A 15,697-nucleotide genomic window follows, 5' to 3' on the forward strand; every position below is an offset into this window, starting at 1 on the left:
GATCTGTATAAGACACTGCTGGATTGTGATCCCACCAGTACTCTGCTGACCATCCACATTCAGAATTGTGAAGTGTGTTTCTGACCAGATGTCTTGGCTTGAATTTTAATTAGTAATGTTCATTTGAGGGAGTGATTTCCAGATGTGCTGGGTGGCTCCTCTCCAACTTCTAGAGTTCCCACTAGTTTCAGGACATTCTTGCAATTCCTGTAGTTAATATACACACCGCCCACTCTAGCCGAGTCTGACTAGGTTTGATCCCCTGCCCTGTGATCTGTTTGTGTAACATTGCAGGTACCAAGAGAGTCCAAACGCTGAGCCAGAGTTCCTTGGTCACAAATTGGTTGCTGCCAAAAAACAGCATGTGTAGCTGCCAAGCGAGGACAAATCGGGATCCAGCTCTGCTAGAGTGCTTCACGTGGTGGAATAGCTTTTTAAAAATTAGTTCTCGAGATGTGGACATCACTGGCAAGGCCGGCATTTATTGCCCTTGAAGGTGGTGGTGAGCTGCCGCCTTGAACCGCTGCAACCCGTATGGTGAAGTTACTCCCACAGTGCTGTTGGGGAGGGAGTTCGAGAATTTTGACCCAGCGACAATATATTTCCAAGTTAGGATGGTGTGTGACTTGCAGGTGGTTTTGTTCCCCTGTGCCTGCAGCCCCAGCTTGCCAGCACTACTTCTGCAGGCACATATGTTAAAATTGGAAACTTGAGTGAAATACAAAGGGTAAGAGACACCCCCACCAAGCGTCAGTTATAGGAGATAAGGGGAAAAAATTGGCACAAAAAACTGCTTGACATAGGCTTTGATCACCCAACACTGAGTCTGAATGATAAGAGCAGTGAATTGGGGCTTTCAAAAATCCACAAAGGCAATGAAGGAGAACCATTTATTAATGTAATTTTACATGGCTTGTTTGCAATTTGATATTCGACTGCTAGGCTGGAACTTTAGATGTTAATATTTGTGTTACCGAAGCTTGAAGTGAATTGTCAGTTACTGCCACTAATCCCAAATGTGCAGCCAATTCCCTGTCAGAATTACCCTGGACAAGCGACGGAACTAGTTAAATCTGTGCATGATCATATCACTGTCTGATTCACAGCTGGATCGGGTGACACTTCCTTCATATTTGTGCCATTTCTGAGATTCCCAACATTTTTTGCTGTGTACTTACAGGATAGAAGTATTCAAATCTTAAAGCTGTATTCTCTCTCGATTTTAATCAACTCCTGAAGAGATGCAGTACACCCTGAGATTTCACTGCTTTAGAAAGTACTGGTGCCTAAACTGCAGTTACTGCATTTCCCAATTACTGTACGTGAAGAGCTGAAAGATGCTACGAGGCACTTTATAATTCACATACAAAGACATTATTCATTAATCCCACCTTCTCCCATCTGAAAGTTCCAGCAGCTCTCTGGCATCTCACCCCTTGGTTATTCTTTAGGTCTGAGCTCAGACACTGGGGGTTCAATTGGGGCCAAAAGGATTAAATTATGAAGACAGGTTGCAAAGACAAGGCTTGTAGATTAAAGGAATCAATGGATCGGGCGGGAAAGTGTAGTTAAGGTAGATTGGCCGTGATAATGAATAGCGGAGCAGGCTCGAGGGGCCGAATGGCCGACTCCAATGTGCTATTATCTAATTGGGGTGTTTAAGATAATCAGATAGCGAAAATCTACTTCCTTTGGTTGGGAGTCACGATGGTGGTGATTGAGACTTTTGTTGGATCAAGGGATATGGAGCAATGATGGGTAAATGGAGTTAAGGTGCAAATCAGCCATGATCTGAGTGAATGGTGGCACTGGCTTGAAGGGGTGAATTACCTCAACCATCACAACCCAGCACTCAGCTTGCATCTTGACACTCACGTACATTTCCCTGTAGGAAGCACTGGAATGTTTTGGAAGCTTGGTTTTTGCACTCCCTGTTCTGGGGGGTGCTGAAGCCAATTCTACCAGCTCTAACCATGATCAGCGACCAGCACAGACTGGACCTGGGACTTTCATTGTCCCCATGGCTCAGAATGATAGCTCAGTTAATCATTGAGGGAGTAGTATGTTTGAGGAATGCAGGAGAGTACAAGACAGGAAAAGACTCACACACCCAACCATTAATCCTTCTCATACTCTTTAAATGTTCCCACACTTCTGTTCAGGGTGTGGGTGGGGCAGATCATCCCCCACACCCTGAGTAAAGTAGTTCAATATAAACTCCGTGCCCCTCCTCCCTTTCTAACTTTGAGCCAGTGTCCCTGGGTTTGAAAGTTAGTGCCAAACCCCAACATATCAGGGTTCAATTTGTGCCCTCCCCACATGACCAATCCAGGCTTCTCACCCTCCCCACATGACCAACCCCGGCTCCCCACCCTCCCCCAGTGACCAATCCCGGCTCCTCGCATTCTCCACAGCAACCAATCCCCAGCTTCCTACCCTCCCCACATTAGTGGGTGGGCCCAGACACATTGCAATCAGCCTTTAAACTGTCACTGCATTGATCTCCTATCCCAGGGTGGGGGTGGTGACCTTGTAGATAGAGCTGCCAGCCCCTCCTCCAAAGGTCCCATTTAAAGGGGGCTGCTCCACTTTGGGATATTCAACTGCAGAGGTCATTGTGGCTGGTCCTATCCCTGGCCTGGCACCCACTCTGTGGGAAACGGGCATCACTACACAAAGGATGAGCAGCAGGAGGAGGAAGGGGAAGGGGAAGGGGGAAGGGGGGGGGAAAGGGGAAGGGGGGGGGAAAGGGGAAGGGGGGGGGAGAAAGGGGAAGGGGGGGGGAAAAGGGGAAGGGGGGGGGGAAGGGGAAGGGGGGGGGAAAGGGGAAGGGGGGGGAAAAGGGGAAGGGGGGGGAAAAGGGGAAGGGGGGGGAAAAGGGGAAGGGGGGAAAGGAGGGGGAGGAGAAGGGGAGAAAAGGAGGGGGAGGAGAAGGGGAGAAAAGGAGGGGGAGGGGGGAGAAAAGGAGGGGGAGGGGGGGAGAAAAGGAGGGGGAGGGGGGGAGAAAAGGAGGGGGAGGGGTGGAGAAAAGGAGGGGGAGAAAAGGAGGGGGAGAAAAGGAGGGGGAGAAAAGGAGGGGGAGAAAAGGAGGGGGAGGGGGGGAGAAAAGGAGGGGGAGGGAAGGGAGGGGGGGGAAAGGGAGGGGGGGAAAAGGAGGGGGAAAAAGGGGGGGAGGGGGAGGGGGGAAAAGGAGGGGGAGGGGGGGGAGGAGAAGGAGAAAAGGAGGGGGAGGGGGGAGGGAGAAAAGGAGGGGGAGGGGGGAGGGAGAAAAGGAGGGGGGGAAAGAAAGAGAGAGGGGGAGGGGGGGAGAGAGCGGGAGGGGGGGGAGAGAGGGGGAGGGGGGGGAAGAGAGAGGGGGGGGGGAAGAGAGAGGGGGGGGGGAAGAGAGAGGGGGGGGGGGAGAGAGAGAGGGAGGGGGGGGGGAGAGAGAGAGGGAGGGGGGGGGGAGAGAGAGAGGGAGGGGGGGGGAGAGAGAGAGGGAGGGGGGGGGAGAGAGAGAGGGAGGGGGGGGGAGAGAGAGAGAGGGGGGGAGAGAGAGAGGGAGGGGGGGGAGAGAGAGGGGGAAGGGGAGGGGAGGGGAGGGAGGGGGAGGGGAGGGGAGGGGGGGGGAGGGAGGGGGAGGGGAGGGAGAGGGAGGGGAGGGAGAGGGGGAAGAGAGAGAGAGAGAGGGAGGGTGCATGCTACTGAGGGAGAGGCTTGGTGTCACACCATTGATAAAGGGAATTGAATGGAAGAATATAAAAGGATACGGGAAAAGAGCAAGGAAGTAGCATTAAAGTAGGAGGGTTGTATCTGACCGTAGCTCGGGGAGGAAACTATTTGGGGTTGGGGAGGGGGCGAATGGTATATCTGATGTATCATTTGTAATAAAAATACACCAAGTAAAGTCAATTTTTGAAAATGTTTATGGTAGTCGAATGATTTGTTGACGTTAATCAGTTTGAGAAAGTCCGTTCGATGTAGCATTTGATACAGAGCAATCTGTACAACCCCCAGAGCAGCAGAACACAAGGACTCTGTTACAACGCAGTCAGGAACATCCTTCAGCCCGCAAACTGATTTCACTCGTCAGCTAAAACCTGGTTCGGTGGCGCCTCGGCAGCAGGTTCTGGGGATTTGACCAGAACCGACCAGTCTGCACCAAGCAACGGGGAAGGAGCAGCGAGCGCGGGTCGACTGTACGAGGGGAGTACAGGGTTCCCCCTCACTCACCAACGAACGTGGGCCGGGCTGCCATTAAACAAACACATGATGTTCAAACTCTCTGCAAGCAGAAATCTTTCCCCAAACCACTCTGGATATCCAATTTTACTTGTGTCCACAAACCTCACCGATAGCGATTGCACTTCTGAAAGTGAGCGGAGGGACAAATATTAATTATTACATTAGCAATGGGTTATTGCATTGATCTCCCATCATTGCAGAAGGTTTCCAACTGATTGTATCAGTTACTTATTCAAGGATGGGGGAGTTTGTTTAATTTACAGATGTGTTCACAAATGGTGATAAGGATTCCGGGCCTGGAATAGTGTAAACAAATCTCTGGTCTCTAATGTGGGGAACCGACCGAGAGCAGTCCCTTAACGTGAAGAAATGGGAGGTGCCGAAGGTGGGCCATATTCACAGTCTCGCCCGATGAAAGCAGCAAGTCAGTCGCCAATGCACAGGTCGCAGAGGGGTCGGGCCGAAGGGCACGCGCGGTCTCATAGAAATCCTTCCTTGCGGAACTGTTCCTGGAGAATGTCTTTGTACTCGTCGAAGCCGCCGTCCACTCGCTTCACGGTGCCGCAGCCACACACCCACAGCTCCTTGCACACCATGCGGATCAGCCGCTCGTCGTGAGACACCAGTATCACTCCGCCCTGCCAGAGCACACAGCGTTATAACAGCAACAGGACCACGTCAAGTACAGACAGGTGTACAAACAACTATCGGCAGCATTCTCGCCTCTGGGTCAGGAAGTCATGGGTTCGAGCCCCAGTCCAGAGACATGAGCCCGGAAGCCAGCTCACACTCCACTGCAGTGCTGAGGGAGCACTGCACTGCCAGAGGTGCCGTTAAACTGAGGCTTCGACTGCCCTCTCGAGGACCAGGGACGCAAAAGATCCCTCGGCCACTTTTTGAAGAGGAGCAGAGGGGTTATCCCCGGTAACCTGGTCAATATTTATCACGAAAACAGATAAACTGGTCCTTATCATTGCTTCTGGGATCTTGCTGTGCACAAATTGGCTGCCGCGTTTCCTACATTACAACAGTGACTACGCTCCAAATGTACTTCATTGACTGTAAGGCACTTTGGGATGTAAAAGGCACTATATAAGTGCAAGAAGTTCTTTCTCTAAATAATTCAGTATGAACACACTGAGGCAGACTTTCCTGTTCCTGGACCCATCAGATCACCTGAGCCCAGCGAGTACAGATAAATCTGGGCGGGTGGGCGGAGGGGGAAGACAGAGTGAAGCGTGCCCGGAAGGGCTCCCCCGCGCCCCCAGATTTTCCTGGAATCACTGGGCCCAAGATCCCATGGGCATTATTTCAAAATGAGCAGGGGAGTTCTCCCCGGTGTCAGGAAAGGGAATGATCGGTCTTGCCTGCAGAGTTCATGGTGACGCATTTGGAAACTCCACTATTGTTTGGGTGAAAATTAGTATTTGACAATCAAATATCAGTGTGTCCTCGCAGGGGGTCACTGGAGAGTGATCAGGAGTGGAATGTGTTGCTGTCCCCACCCCCCAGTCCAATTGTACCCTCCCCTGCACCAACACCCAGATTTTAAAAAACAAAAAATTAAAATCTCACAAAATGAAATACCCTCAGACACACAGGACAGTCCCATATACAAGATTCTGGAAAAAAAAAACGTAGACTCGATTCTGGGGAGCAATGCATCTCAGATCAGCCGTGATCTCATTGAAAGTCAGGCCTCTTGTTCCTATGCTCCAGGCCTGGGCTGCATCTGAACCCCAGAGGTGGAGACCAGCATCTGAGGTACAGCACTATTAATGATTTAAATTTGAGTGATTGTGCTGACTTCGTAAGTTGCTTGGGCAAGGTCTGATATTTTTGGAAACGGCCGCTCCAAACATTTTTACCTTGAACTTCTGCAGTGCATTTCCCAGTGCCTCAATGGTCTCCATGTCCAGGTGGTTTGTAGGTTCATCAAGTATATAGAAGTTGGGGCTGGGATTTAAGAACAAACACTTTATACTTCAGCGAAAGCGATTGAAATAATGAACAGCGCTGATGATCAACAAGACGAGAATCACAAATAGGAAAATGAGCAGAAACACAGCGAGAGACTGAATGAATCAGCTGGTGTGATGGACGCCAAAGGCTACACCAAAATAGCCAAGTGAAAGGTCTGTCCCCACAACCTGAAAACAAGGCATTCACCAGACACCCAAAATCTGCCGGTTTATCGGGAATTGGGATTCTCCCAGTGTCAATCAGCAGCCGAGACAAGACGAGAAAAAGTTAAAAATGATGCGAGGAAAGAGCAGGGAATTGAAGAATTGAAACAAAGTGGATAGATTTTTGAGAGACAGCACAGGCGCGATGGGCTGAAATGGGGGGTGGGGGGAGAAAGAGAGGTCGGGGGGGGGGAGAGAAAGAGAGGTCGGTGGGGGGAGAGAAAGAGAGGTCGGGGAGGGGGGGGTAGAGAAAGAGAGGTCGGTGTGGGGGAGGGTAGAGAAAGAGGTTGGGAGGGGGCAGGAGAGAGGTCGGCGGGGGGGGGGGCAGGAGAGAGGTCGGCGGGGGGGTGGGGGCGGGAGAGAGGTCGGAGGAGGGGGGGCGGGAGAGAGGTCTGCTGGGGAGGGCGGGGGGAGACAGGTTGGCGGAGGGAGGGCGGGAGGAGAGAGGGGTCGGGGGGGCGGGAGGAGAGAGGGGTTGGGGGGGCAGGAGGAGAGAGGGGTCGGGGGGGCAGGAGGAGAGAGGGGTCGGGGGGGGGGTTGGGGCGAGAACGAGGTGGGGAGGGGGGTTGGGGGCCAGGGTGGAGGGGTAGGGTCGAGGCTGAGGTTGTGAGTGTGGAGAGAAAAGAGAGCAAGGCTGGGGAGGTGGGAGAGAAAAGAGTGTGAGGCTGGCGGGGGGAAGAGAGCGAGGGGGTTAGGGGAGGGGGAGGGGGAGAAGAGAGCGGAGGTTGGGGGGAGGGGGAGAAGAGAGCGGAGGTTGGGGGGAGGGGAGAAGAGAGCGAAGGGGTGGGGGGGGGGAACTCGGTGTTCACGCGGTGAAGAGCTGGGCATGGCACGTGAACAACAAACAGTGAGAGCAGGTGATTACCGAGGCATCGTCATCTGTGCAAACGCCACCCTGCTCTTCTGCCCTCCCGATAAACTGGCTACTGGTCGGACGGCCAGGTCTCCCGATATCCCATAACCTCCCAGCTGGTGCCGGTACTCCTCCTCCGGCCTACCTGTAGATGCAGGAGAGAAAAAAAAACTGTTATGGGCAACGCAGGAGGGGTGTAAAGAGGGGCGGGCGGGGGAAAAGTGGGTGTAAAGAACATAAGAACGTAAGAAATAGGAGCCATCTGGCCCCTCGAGCCTACTCCACCATTCAATAAGATCATGTCTGATCTGATCATGGACTCAGCTCCACTTCCCTGCCCACTCCCCATAACACTTTACTCCCTCATCACTCAAAAATCTGTCTACCTCCGCCTTAAATATATTCAATGACCTAGCCTCCACAGCTCTCTGGGGCAGTGAATTCTACAGATTTACAACCCTCAGAAGAAATTCCTCCTCATCAGTTTTAAATGGCAGCCCCTTATTCTGAGACTATGTCCCCTCGTTTTAGTTTGCCCTATGAGTGGAAATATCCACTCTGCATCCACTTTGTCAAGCCCCCTCATTATCTTATATGTTTCGATAAGATTATCTCTCATTCTTCTGAACTTCAATGTGTATAGGCCCAACCTACTCAACCTTTCAGAAGTCAACCCCCTCATCTCCGGAATCAACCGAGTGAACCTTCTCTGACAGCCTCCAATGCAAGTATATCTTTCCTTAAATACAGAGACCAAAACTGTGTGCGTACTCTAGGTGTGGCCTCACCAATACCCTGTACAGTTGTAGCAGGACTTCTCTGCTTTTAAACTCTATCCCCCTTGCAATAAAGGACAACATTCTATTTACCTTCCTGATAACTTGCTGTATCTGCAGACTAACTTTTTGTGTTTCATGCACAAGGTCCCCCAGGTCCCGTTGTACTGCAGCACTTTGCAATTTTTCTTCGTTTAAGTTATAATTTGCTTTTTTTCCCGCCAAAGTGGATAACCTTACAGTTTCCCACATTATACTCCATCTGCCAGATTTTTGCCCACTCACTTAGCCCGTCTATATCCCTCTGCAGATTTTGTGTGTCCTCAGTTTGCATTCCCACCCATCTTTGTATCATCAGCAAACTTGGCTACATTACACTCGGTCCCTTCATCCAAATCATTAATATAGATTATTGAGGACCTAGCACCGAACCCTGCGGCACCCCACTAGTCAGTTTGCCAACCGGTAAAAGAGCCATTTATCCCAACTATTTTTTCTGTTAGTTAGCCAATCCTCTATCTATGCTGATATATTGACCCCTACCCCGTGTACTTTTATCTTGTGCAGTAACCTTTTCTGTGGCACCTTATCGAATGCCTTCTGGAAACCCAAATACACCACATCCACTGATTTTCCCTTATCTAACTTGCTCATTGCATGCTCAAAGAACACCAGCAAATTTGTCAAACATGATTTCCCCTTATGCTTTTCCAAATGTCCTGCTACTGCTTCCTTAATAATGGACTCCAGCATTTTCCCAACGACAAATGTTTTGCTAACTGGTCTATCGTTTCCTGCTTTTTATCTGCCTCCTTTTTTTTTTAAAAATAGGGGCATTACATTTGCGGCTTTCCAATCCGCTGGGACCGCCCCAGAATCCAGGGAATTTTGGTAGATTACAACCAATGCATCCACTATTTCTGCAGCCACCTCTAAGACCCTAGGATGCAAGCCATCAGCTCCAGGAGACTTGTCTGCCTTTAGTCCCAGTATTGTACTGAATACTACTTCATTTGTGATAGTGATTGTATTAAGTTCCTCCCTCCCTATAGCTCCTTGATTATCGACTATTGGGATGTTTTTAGTATCTTCTACCATGAAGACCGATACAAAATATTTGTTCAACATCTCTGCTATTTCCCTGTTCTCCATTATTAATTCCCCAGTCTCATCCTCTACGGGACCAACATTTACTTTAGCCACTCTTTTCCTTTTTATGTACCTGTAGAGAGATGGAGGGAGGGGGATACGGGGGTGGGATGGATGTGAGGGTGGGGGGAGCACAGCCTGACTGTTACTAATCACATGAATTGTGGACAATTTAAAGTAGCTGCAATCACCAACACGAACATTGCTCACCTTCAGCACAAAATTCACCAAAACCTATTAGAACAGTGATGATTAAAGTACGGACACCCCCAGGTTTCTCTGTTCCTGTACCCACTTTAAAATTGTACCATTTTTATACTATCTTGCATTTTTCTTCTAAAGTGCATCACTTCACACTTCTTACTTTAAATATCACCTGCCATGTGTCTGCCCATTTAACTAGACTGTCTGTGTCCTCCTGAAGTCTGTTACTATCCTCCTCACTGTTTACTACATTTCCAAGTTTCGGATCATGTGCAAACATTGAAATTATGCCCTATATACCCAAGTCCAGATCATTAATGAAGATCAGAAAGAGCAGTGGTCCCAACACCAGAACGAGCTTGGATCGACTAAATGGCTTCCCTCGTTTGTATCGGTCTTCAGGCCTCCTGAAGCCAACATGGGCAGCAAGAGGCAGTGAATGGCAGAGAGGCCGCTGGGAGGTCTGGCTTTGAGAAAGTGCGGTTACTCGATCCAGGATTCTGCACTTACCCAGTTTGTGCGTTTTTAACCTGGAAAGCACAGCTCGGCACTGCGGCTGCTTGCCTCGGTCCCGTGGATCCCTCCCCTCGCCACCCTCCCCCACCCATCCCCCCGACATCGCCGCCCTCCCCCTCCCCTCCCCCCATCGCTGCCCTACCCCGCTCCCCCCCACCCCCCCCCGACATCGCCTCCCTCCCATCGCTGCCCTTCCTGACATCGCTGCCCTACCCTGCTCCTCCCCCCGACATCGCCGCCCTCCCTGCCCCTCCCCCCGACATCGCCTCCCTCCCCCTTCCATCGCCGCCCTCCCCCGCCCCTCCCCCCATCGCTGCCCTACCCCGCTCCTCCCCCCGACATCGCCGCCCTCCCCCGCCCCTCCCCCCATCGCTGCCCTACCCCGCTTCCCCCCCCCCCCCCCCCCCGACATCGCCTCCCTCCCATCGCTGCCCTTCCTGACATCGCTGCCCTACCCTGCTCCTCCCCCCGACATCGCCGCCCTCCCTGCCCCTCCCCCCGACATCGCCTCCCTCCCCCTTCCATCGCCGCCCTCCCCCGCCCCTCCCCCCATCGCTGCCCTACCCCGCTCCTCCCCCCGACATCGCCGCCCTCCCCCGCCCCTCCCCTCATCGATGCCCTACCCCGCTCCTCCCCCCGACATCGCCGCCCTCCCCCGCCCCTCCCCCCATCGCTGCCCTACCCCGCTCCTCCCCCCGACATCGCCGCCCTCCCCCGCCCCTCCCCTCATCGATGCCCTACCCCGCTCCTCCCCCCCGACATCGCCGCCCTTCCCCTCCCATCGCTGCCCCTCCCCCCATAGCTGTCCTCCTCCCGACATTGCCGCCTTCCTCCTCCGACATCGTCTCTCTCCCTAACATCGCCGCCCTCCTCTTCGCCCTCTCCCCCTCCCCCACCTCCACCCGACATAGCTGCCCTCCCCACCCACCCTCCGCCCCCCCCCCACCGACATCGCCGCTTCCCCCCCCCCCCCATCCGCTACACCCCCCCCCCTCCCCCCACATCACGCGCTCTCTTTCTCTCCTCACCGCCGCCCTCTCTTTCCCCCTCCCGACATCGCCTGCCTCCCCCCTCCCCCTGACAGAGACTCACGACGTTCCTTACCTGGGAACTTTGTTGCCAGGAGTTCTACCGAGTTGACGTTCATTTCCAACTGGTCCACATGGTGCTGACTAAAGTAACCGATTTTTAAATTCCTGCCCCGAGAAAACAAAAACAGAATGAGTAGGGCTGTGCCGACAGACGGAATGGCCATTCCTCTCCCTCTCGCCCGGACACAGTCGCACCTTCTGGGGAGCGATTCCACTGTTTTACTCAAGCGCACATTGCTCGTGCCCGAGCTTAGACAGAGACTGTGAGCCAGCAGCGCAATCCCGCTAACGCTCGCTGCGGCGCAAACATAACTTCTTCACGGAGTAACAATCAATCAATCATAGGTGGTCCCTCGTATCGAGAATGACTTGCTTCCACACAAAGAAGGGATGAGTTTACAAGTGTTTCAACGGAGGACCGAATGTTCCAGGTCCTGAATTACATCTTGAAGGGTGGAAGATGCCTGTGCGTGGATTTCTTTTAACGTGTGGTGACAGTTGCACACCAGCCACCACACAGGCTCGACAAAGCTAGGTCTTGGTCCAGTGGCAAGGGTTAACCAAGACGACTAGAGACCAGCTCTGCTGCAGACCTTGTGCGCACACATATCGCAGTGTGGGCTGGCCCGTGCTGCCCCTGGGCCCTCACCTCTTCTGGGCCCCGATCACGTCGCTCCACGATCTCTCGCCTGTGTAACACAGGCATAACAAGGACCACTTGGATCGAGGTATCCCAGCAGAAACATGGAAATACAGTTCTGTTCAAACTAGACTATATAGTTTTGTACTGGCACCAATTTCTGACTATTGTATTGCTGTGCTTTCATTTAGCTTATAGTATAACGAAAGGCTGCGGTCTAATACTGTGCTGCCAAAGTATGAGAATGTGGGCAGTTTCCAATCTCCCACAGACTCACTTGTCAAAAATAACAGTGAACATGAACCAGAACAAATGTTTCAAACATGGGTGTGGAATACTGATGAGAAACAGCCTGAAACAAAGGAAGGGTGGGAAGAAAGAAAGAGAGAGAGGCAGGCAGGCAAAGAGAGAGAGAGAGAAAGAGGCAGGCAGGCAGAGAGAGAGAGGCAGGCAGAGAGAAAGAGAGAGAGGGAGACCGACCGAAAGAGAGAGAGAGACAGAGAGACATGGATAGTGTGTGTAAAATAATAGGGCATGGTTCGAGCGAAGCCCCATGGCAGGTAATGCTCCAGATTGAGTGATCCTGATCCATGATGTGCGAAGGAGAGCCAACACTCGTTAAACATGAATCTATAATGGTGCTAAGGATCTTTCTTGTTGATCTAGTTTACTTGACTGACGCTCAACTCTTTGTTCTTGATGCTCTCCTAACTCCCTCGAGCTGCTTTCTCTCTGCCCACCCTGGGGGCCATGGTCAAAAGAGAGAAAAGTGATCTCAATGTTAGCAGGACATTCCCCATCTCCGTTTGTGGATCTGTGCTCAGTGCAGCCCAAGCAGTTTCCGGCAGCACCATAGCAGAGACTCATGGGCATGAGCAGACTGGAATCCCATCACTGGCATGCTGCCGTTCCGATCCTGTCTCACTAATTCAGAGACTTGGGTAAACTCAGCAACATTATCTGCAACTCAGCCCACTGCCCCCCACCCCTCAGGCTCTGCACCCCTCCCCCCAGGCTCAGCCCACTGCCCCCCGCCCCTCGGGCTCTGCCCCCCCGCCCCCCAGGCTCAGCCCACTGCCCCCCGCCCCTCGGGCTCTGCCCCCCCGCCCCCCAGGCTCAGCCCACTGCCCCCCACCCCTCGGGCTCGGCCCCCCCGGGCTCAGGCCCCCACCCCCCTCGGGCTCAGCCCACTGCCCCCCACCCCTCAGGCTCTGCCCCCAGGCTCAGCCCACTGCCCCCTGCCCGAGGCTCAACCCACTGCCACCCACCCCCCAGACTCAGCCCCCCGCCCGTCGGCTCAGCAACCCTATCTCTCGGGCTCAGCCCTCTTTCCCCCCCCCCCCCCCCTCCATGAGCTCAGCTCCCCACCCCCAGTCGCTTGGGCTCCGCCCCCTGGCCCTCATCCCTCGGGCTCCATTCTCCCATTTCACCAGTGCCTCGCCCAAGTGACCACTCCGCATGTGCAGACGACAACAACGTACATTTCTATAGCGCCTTTAATGTAGTAAAATGCCCCAATGCGCTTCACAGGAGAAAATTTCACACCGAGCTACATAAAAACTTGGATTTATATAGCGCCTTTCACGACCACCGGACATCTCAAAGCACTTCACAGACAATTAAGTACTTTTTAAGTGTAGTCACTGTTGTAATGTAGGAAACGCGGCAGCCAATTTGCACACAGCAAGCTCCCACAAACAGCAATGTGATGATGACCAGATAACTTGTTTTTGTTATGTGATTGAGGGATAAATATTGGCCAGGACACTGGGGATAACTCCCCTGCTCTTCTTCGAAATAGTGCCATGGGATCTTTCATATCCACTTGAGAGCAGACGGGTCCTCGGTTTAACATCTCATCTGAAAGACGGCGATATTAGGACATGTGACCAAAAGTTTGGTCAAAGAGGTAGGTTTTGAGTGTCTCAAGAAAGGAAAGAGATGCGGAGAGGTTAAGGAGTGGAATTCCAGAGCTTATGGCCGAGGCAGCTGAAGGCACAGCCGCCAATGATGGAGCAATGGAAATTCAGGATGCGGAAGATTCCAGAATTGAAGGAGCGTAAATATCTCGGAGGATTGCAGGGTTGGAGGGGGTTACAGAGATGGGGAGGTGCTTGAAGGGATTTTAAAATAAGATGAGAATTTTTAAATCGAGGGGATACATGACAGCAGAGTTTTGGATGAGCACAAAACATCCGTCAAGCCTCATCCTGCCTTCGAACACCAAACTTGTACATTCCAGTTGTTCCTGGTAAGCGGGGGGGGGGGGGGGGGGGAAGAGAGGAGACGAGAAGGTGGGATGACAAGAGCCAGTGATCACGAGTGACAGCCTTTGATGAATATTTTCCCTTGACCAGTCAAGAGGCACTGTGGCTGAATCGAGCGCTCAGCTGTGGAGATCCTCCAACACAGCACAGATCGGGGACACTCCTGGTCCATGCAGCTCAACCCCAAACTCCAGCCATCAGTGGGCGCCTTTAACAGCAGACTGGCTGTGAACCAATGTTCCCTATAAGTTGCGCGGCCGTACAGCCCAGGACTGGCTTTTCCAATGTTACAGCTCGCGCGCGAACCTATGAACGGACCATGCAGCCCCTTAAAGGGGCCATGCACCCAAATGATAATTACGGAGAATATTGCTGTGAACGGGGTCCCTCAGGGGCCAGACTCACTCCACAGTAACTGATGGATCGTCAGCACATGCCTATGAGGAAGCTGCAACACCGGTGCTTCTGATCAAGAGGCGGCCATACACAAGATCACTTCAATCATTTTTAAGTTTGTCAGTTTGGTTCAGTCACTCGTGCCCGAGAAACTGAAAGCCCCACTCCGGCACCTGAGCCAACAATCCAAGCTAAAGCTCCAGTGAAACACTGAGGCAGCGCTGCACTGTCACAGCTGATGTCCTTCAGGTGAGCCATTGAAGCAAGGCCCTATCTAGAGCAAGGGAGCTCTGATGGTTCCCAGGCCAACATTCCTCCCTCAACCAATACTGCAAAACTGGAGCATGATCTCATTCAATTCTGTATTTGGGATCTTGCTGTGTATACGATAGCTGCCATGCTTGTCTACATAACAGTTACAGCGGCACATCAAAATCATTTTTTATTTACATGTGAGGCTCCTTTGAGATGTTTGGAAGAAGTGAAAAGGTAATGTACAAGCTGGGATTGTGCTCCTTAGAGCAGAGAAGGATAAGGGGTGTGCAAAATTTTGAGGGGTTTTGACAAGAGTAAATAGGGAGAGGCTGTTTCCAGTGGCAGGAGGGTCAGTAAACAGAGGACACAGATTTAAGGACATTGGCAAAAGAACCAAAGGCAAGATGAGAATTTTTGTTACACAGCAAGTTGTGATCTGAAACGCGCTGCCTGAAAGGGAGGTGGACGCAGTTTCAATAGTAACTTTCAAAAGGGAATTGGATAAAATTTGAAGAGGAATAGGACTAATTGGGCAGCTCTACCAAAGAGCCAGCACAGGCACGATGGGCCGAATGGTCTCCTTCTGTGCTGTATGATTCTATGGGTGCAAGTGTTGGCAAGTTTACGATTTAATTGGTATGGTTTGAGCACTGCATCTATCCGAGAGTGCTCCTTTAACTCCTTTAAGAACTGGGCGAAGATGTTTGCGATGTTCCCAGAGACTGTACCTGTGTGCGTGTCGGATACCCTGAACCGGTGCCAGGTCCCCGAGCAGTATCTTCAACAGTGTTGTTTTACCAGCACCATTCTCCCCAACCTGTGGACAGAAAACTGCGATTAGAGAACGGCAAACATGGGCTTTACAGCAATAACCAGCGCAGTCTCCTGGGAAGCAGACCAATTGGGGCAAGTTTGCTAAGCATATATAACACCCACAGCTCCCAGAGACCTTTTAATGCATTCACTGGAACCAGTTTGGACAAAGTCCACTGAAGCAGCTCCTGCCTGTGTGACCATAATATGGGGAGCACACAAAAGCCCCAAAAGGCATTCACTGTTCCGTTACCGGCTGCAATCCCATCGTCACTTGCCCTTCCACCCAGATAATGATTTTGTGCTCGCCTCCTCCTCCCCCAGAAA

The 15,697-nt window shown here is 52.3% G+C and overlaps 1 protein-coding gene across 4 annotated transcripts in view; it reads right to left on the minus strand.

The window, feature by feature from the left end:
* Positions 1-3,887: 3,887 nt before the first annotated feature.
* Positions 3,888-15,697, minus strand: part of abcf3 (ATP-binding cassette, sub-family F (GCN20), member 3) — an 83,438-nt gene continuing 71,628 nt past the window's right edge. For all 4 annotated transcript variants that reach the window (XM_070883815.1, XM_070883816.1, XM_070883817.1 and 1 more), the window contains 5 exons: positions 15,286-15,374; positions 11,013-11,104; positions 7,276-7,408; positions 6,093-6,180; positions 3,888-4,862 (listed from right to left, as the gene is read on the minus strand). In XM_070883815.1, coding sequence (XP_070739916.1) covers positions 4,704-4,862; positions 6,093-6,180; positions 7,276-7,408; positions 11,013-11,104; positions 15,286-15,374 — 561 coding nt within the window. In that variant the 3' untranslated portion in view covers positions 3,888-4,703. The remainder of the gene's footprint in view (positions 4,863-6,092; positions 6,181-7,275; positions 7,409-11,012; positions 11,105-15,285; positions 15,375-15,697) is intronic.

This window comes from Pristiophorus japonicus, chromosome 6 (genome assembly GCF_044704955.1).
Source record: "Pristiophorus japonicus isolate sPriJap1 chromosome 6, sPriJap1.hap1, whole genome shotgun sequence".
Lineage (NCBI taxonomy): Eukaryota > Metazoa > Chordata > Chondrichthyes > Pristiophoridae > Pristiophorus > Pristiophorus japonicus.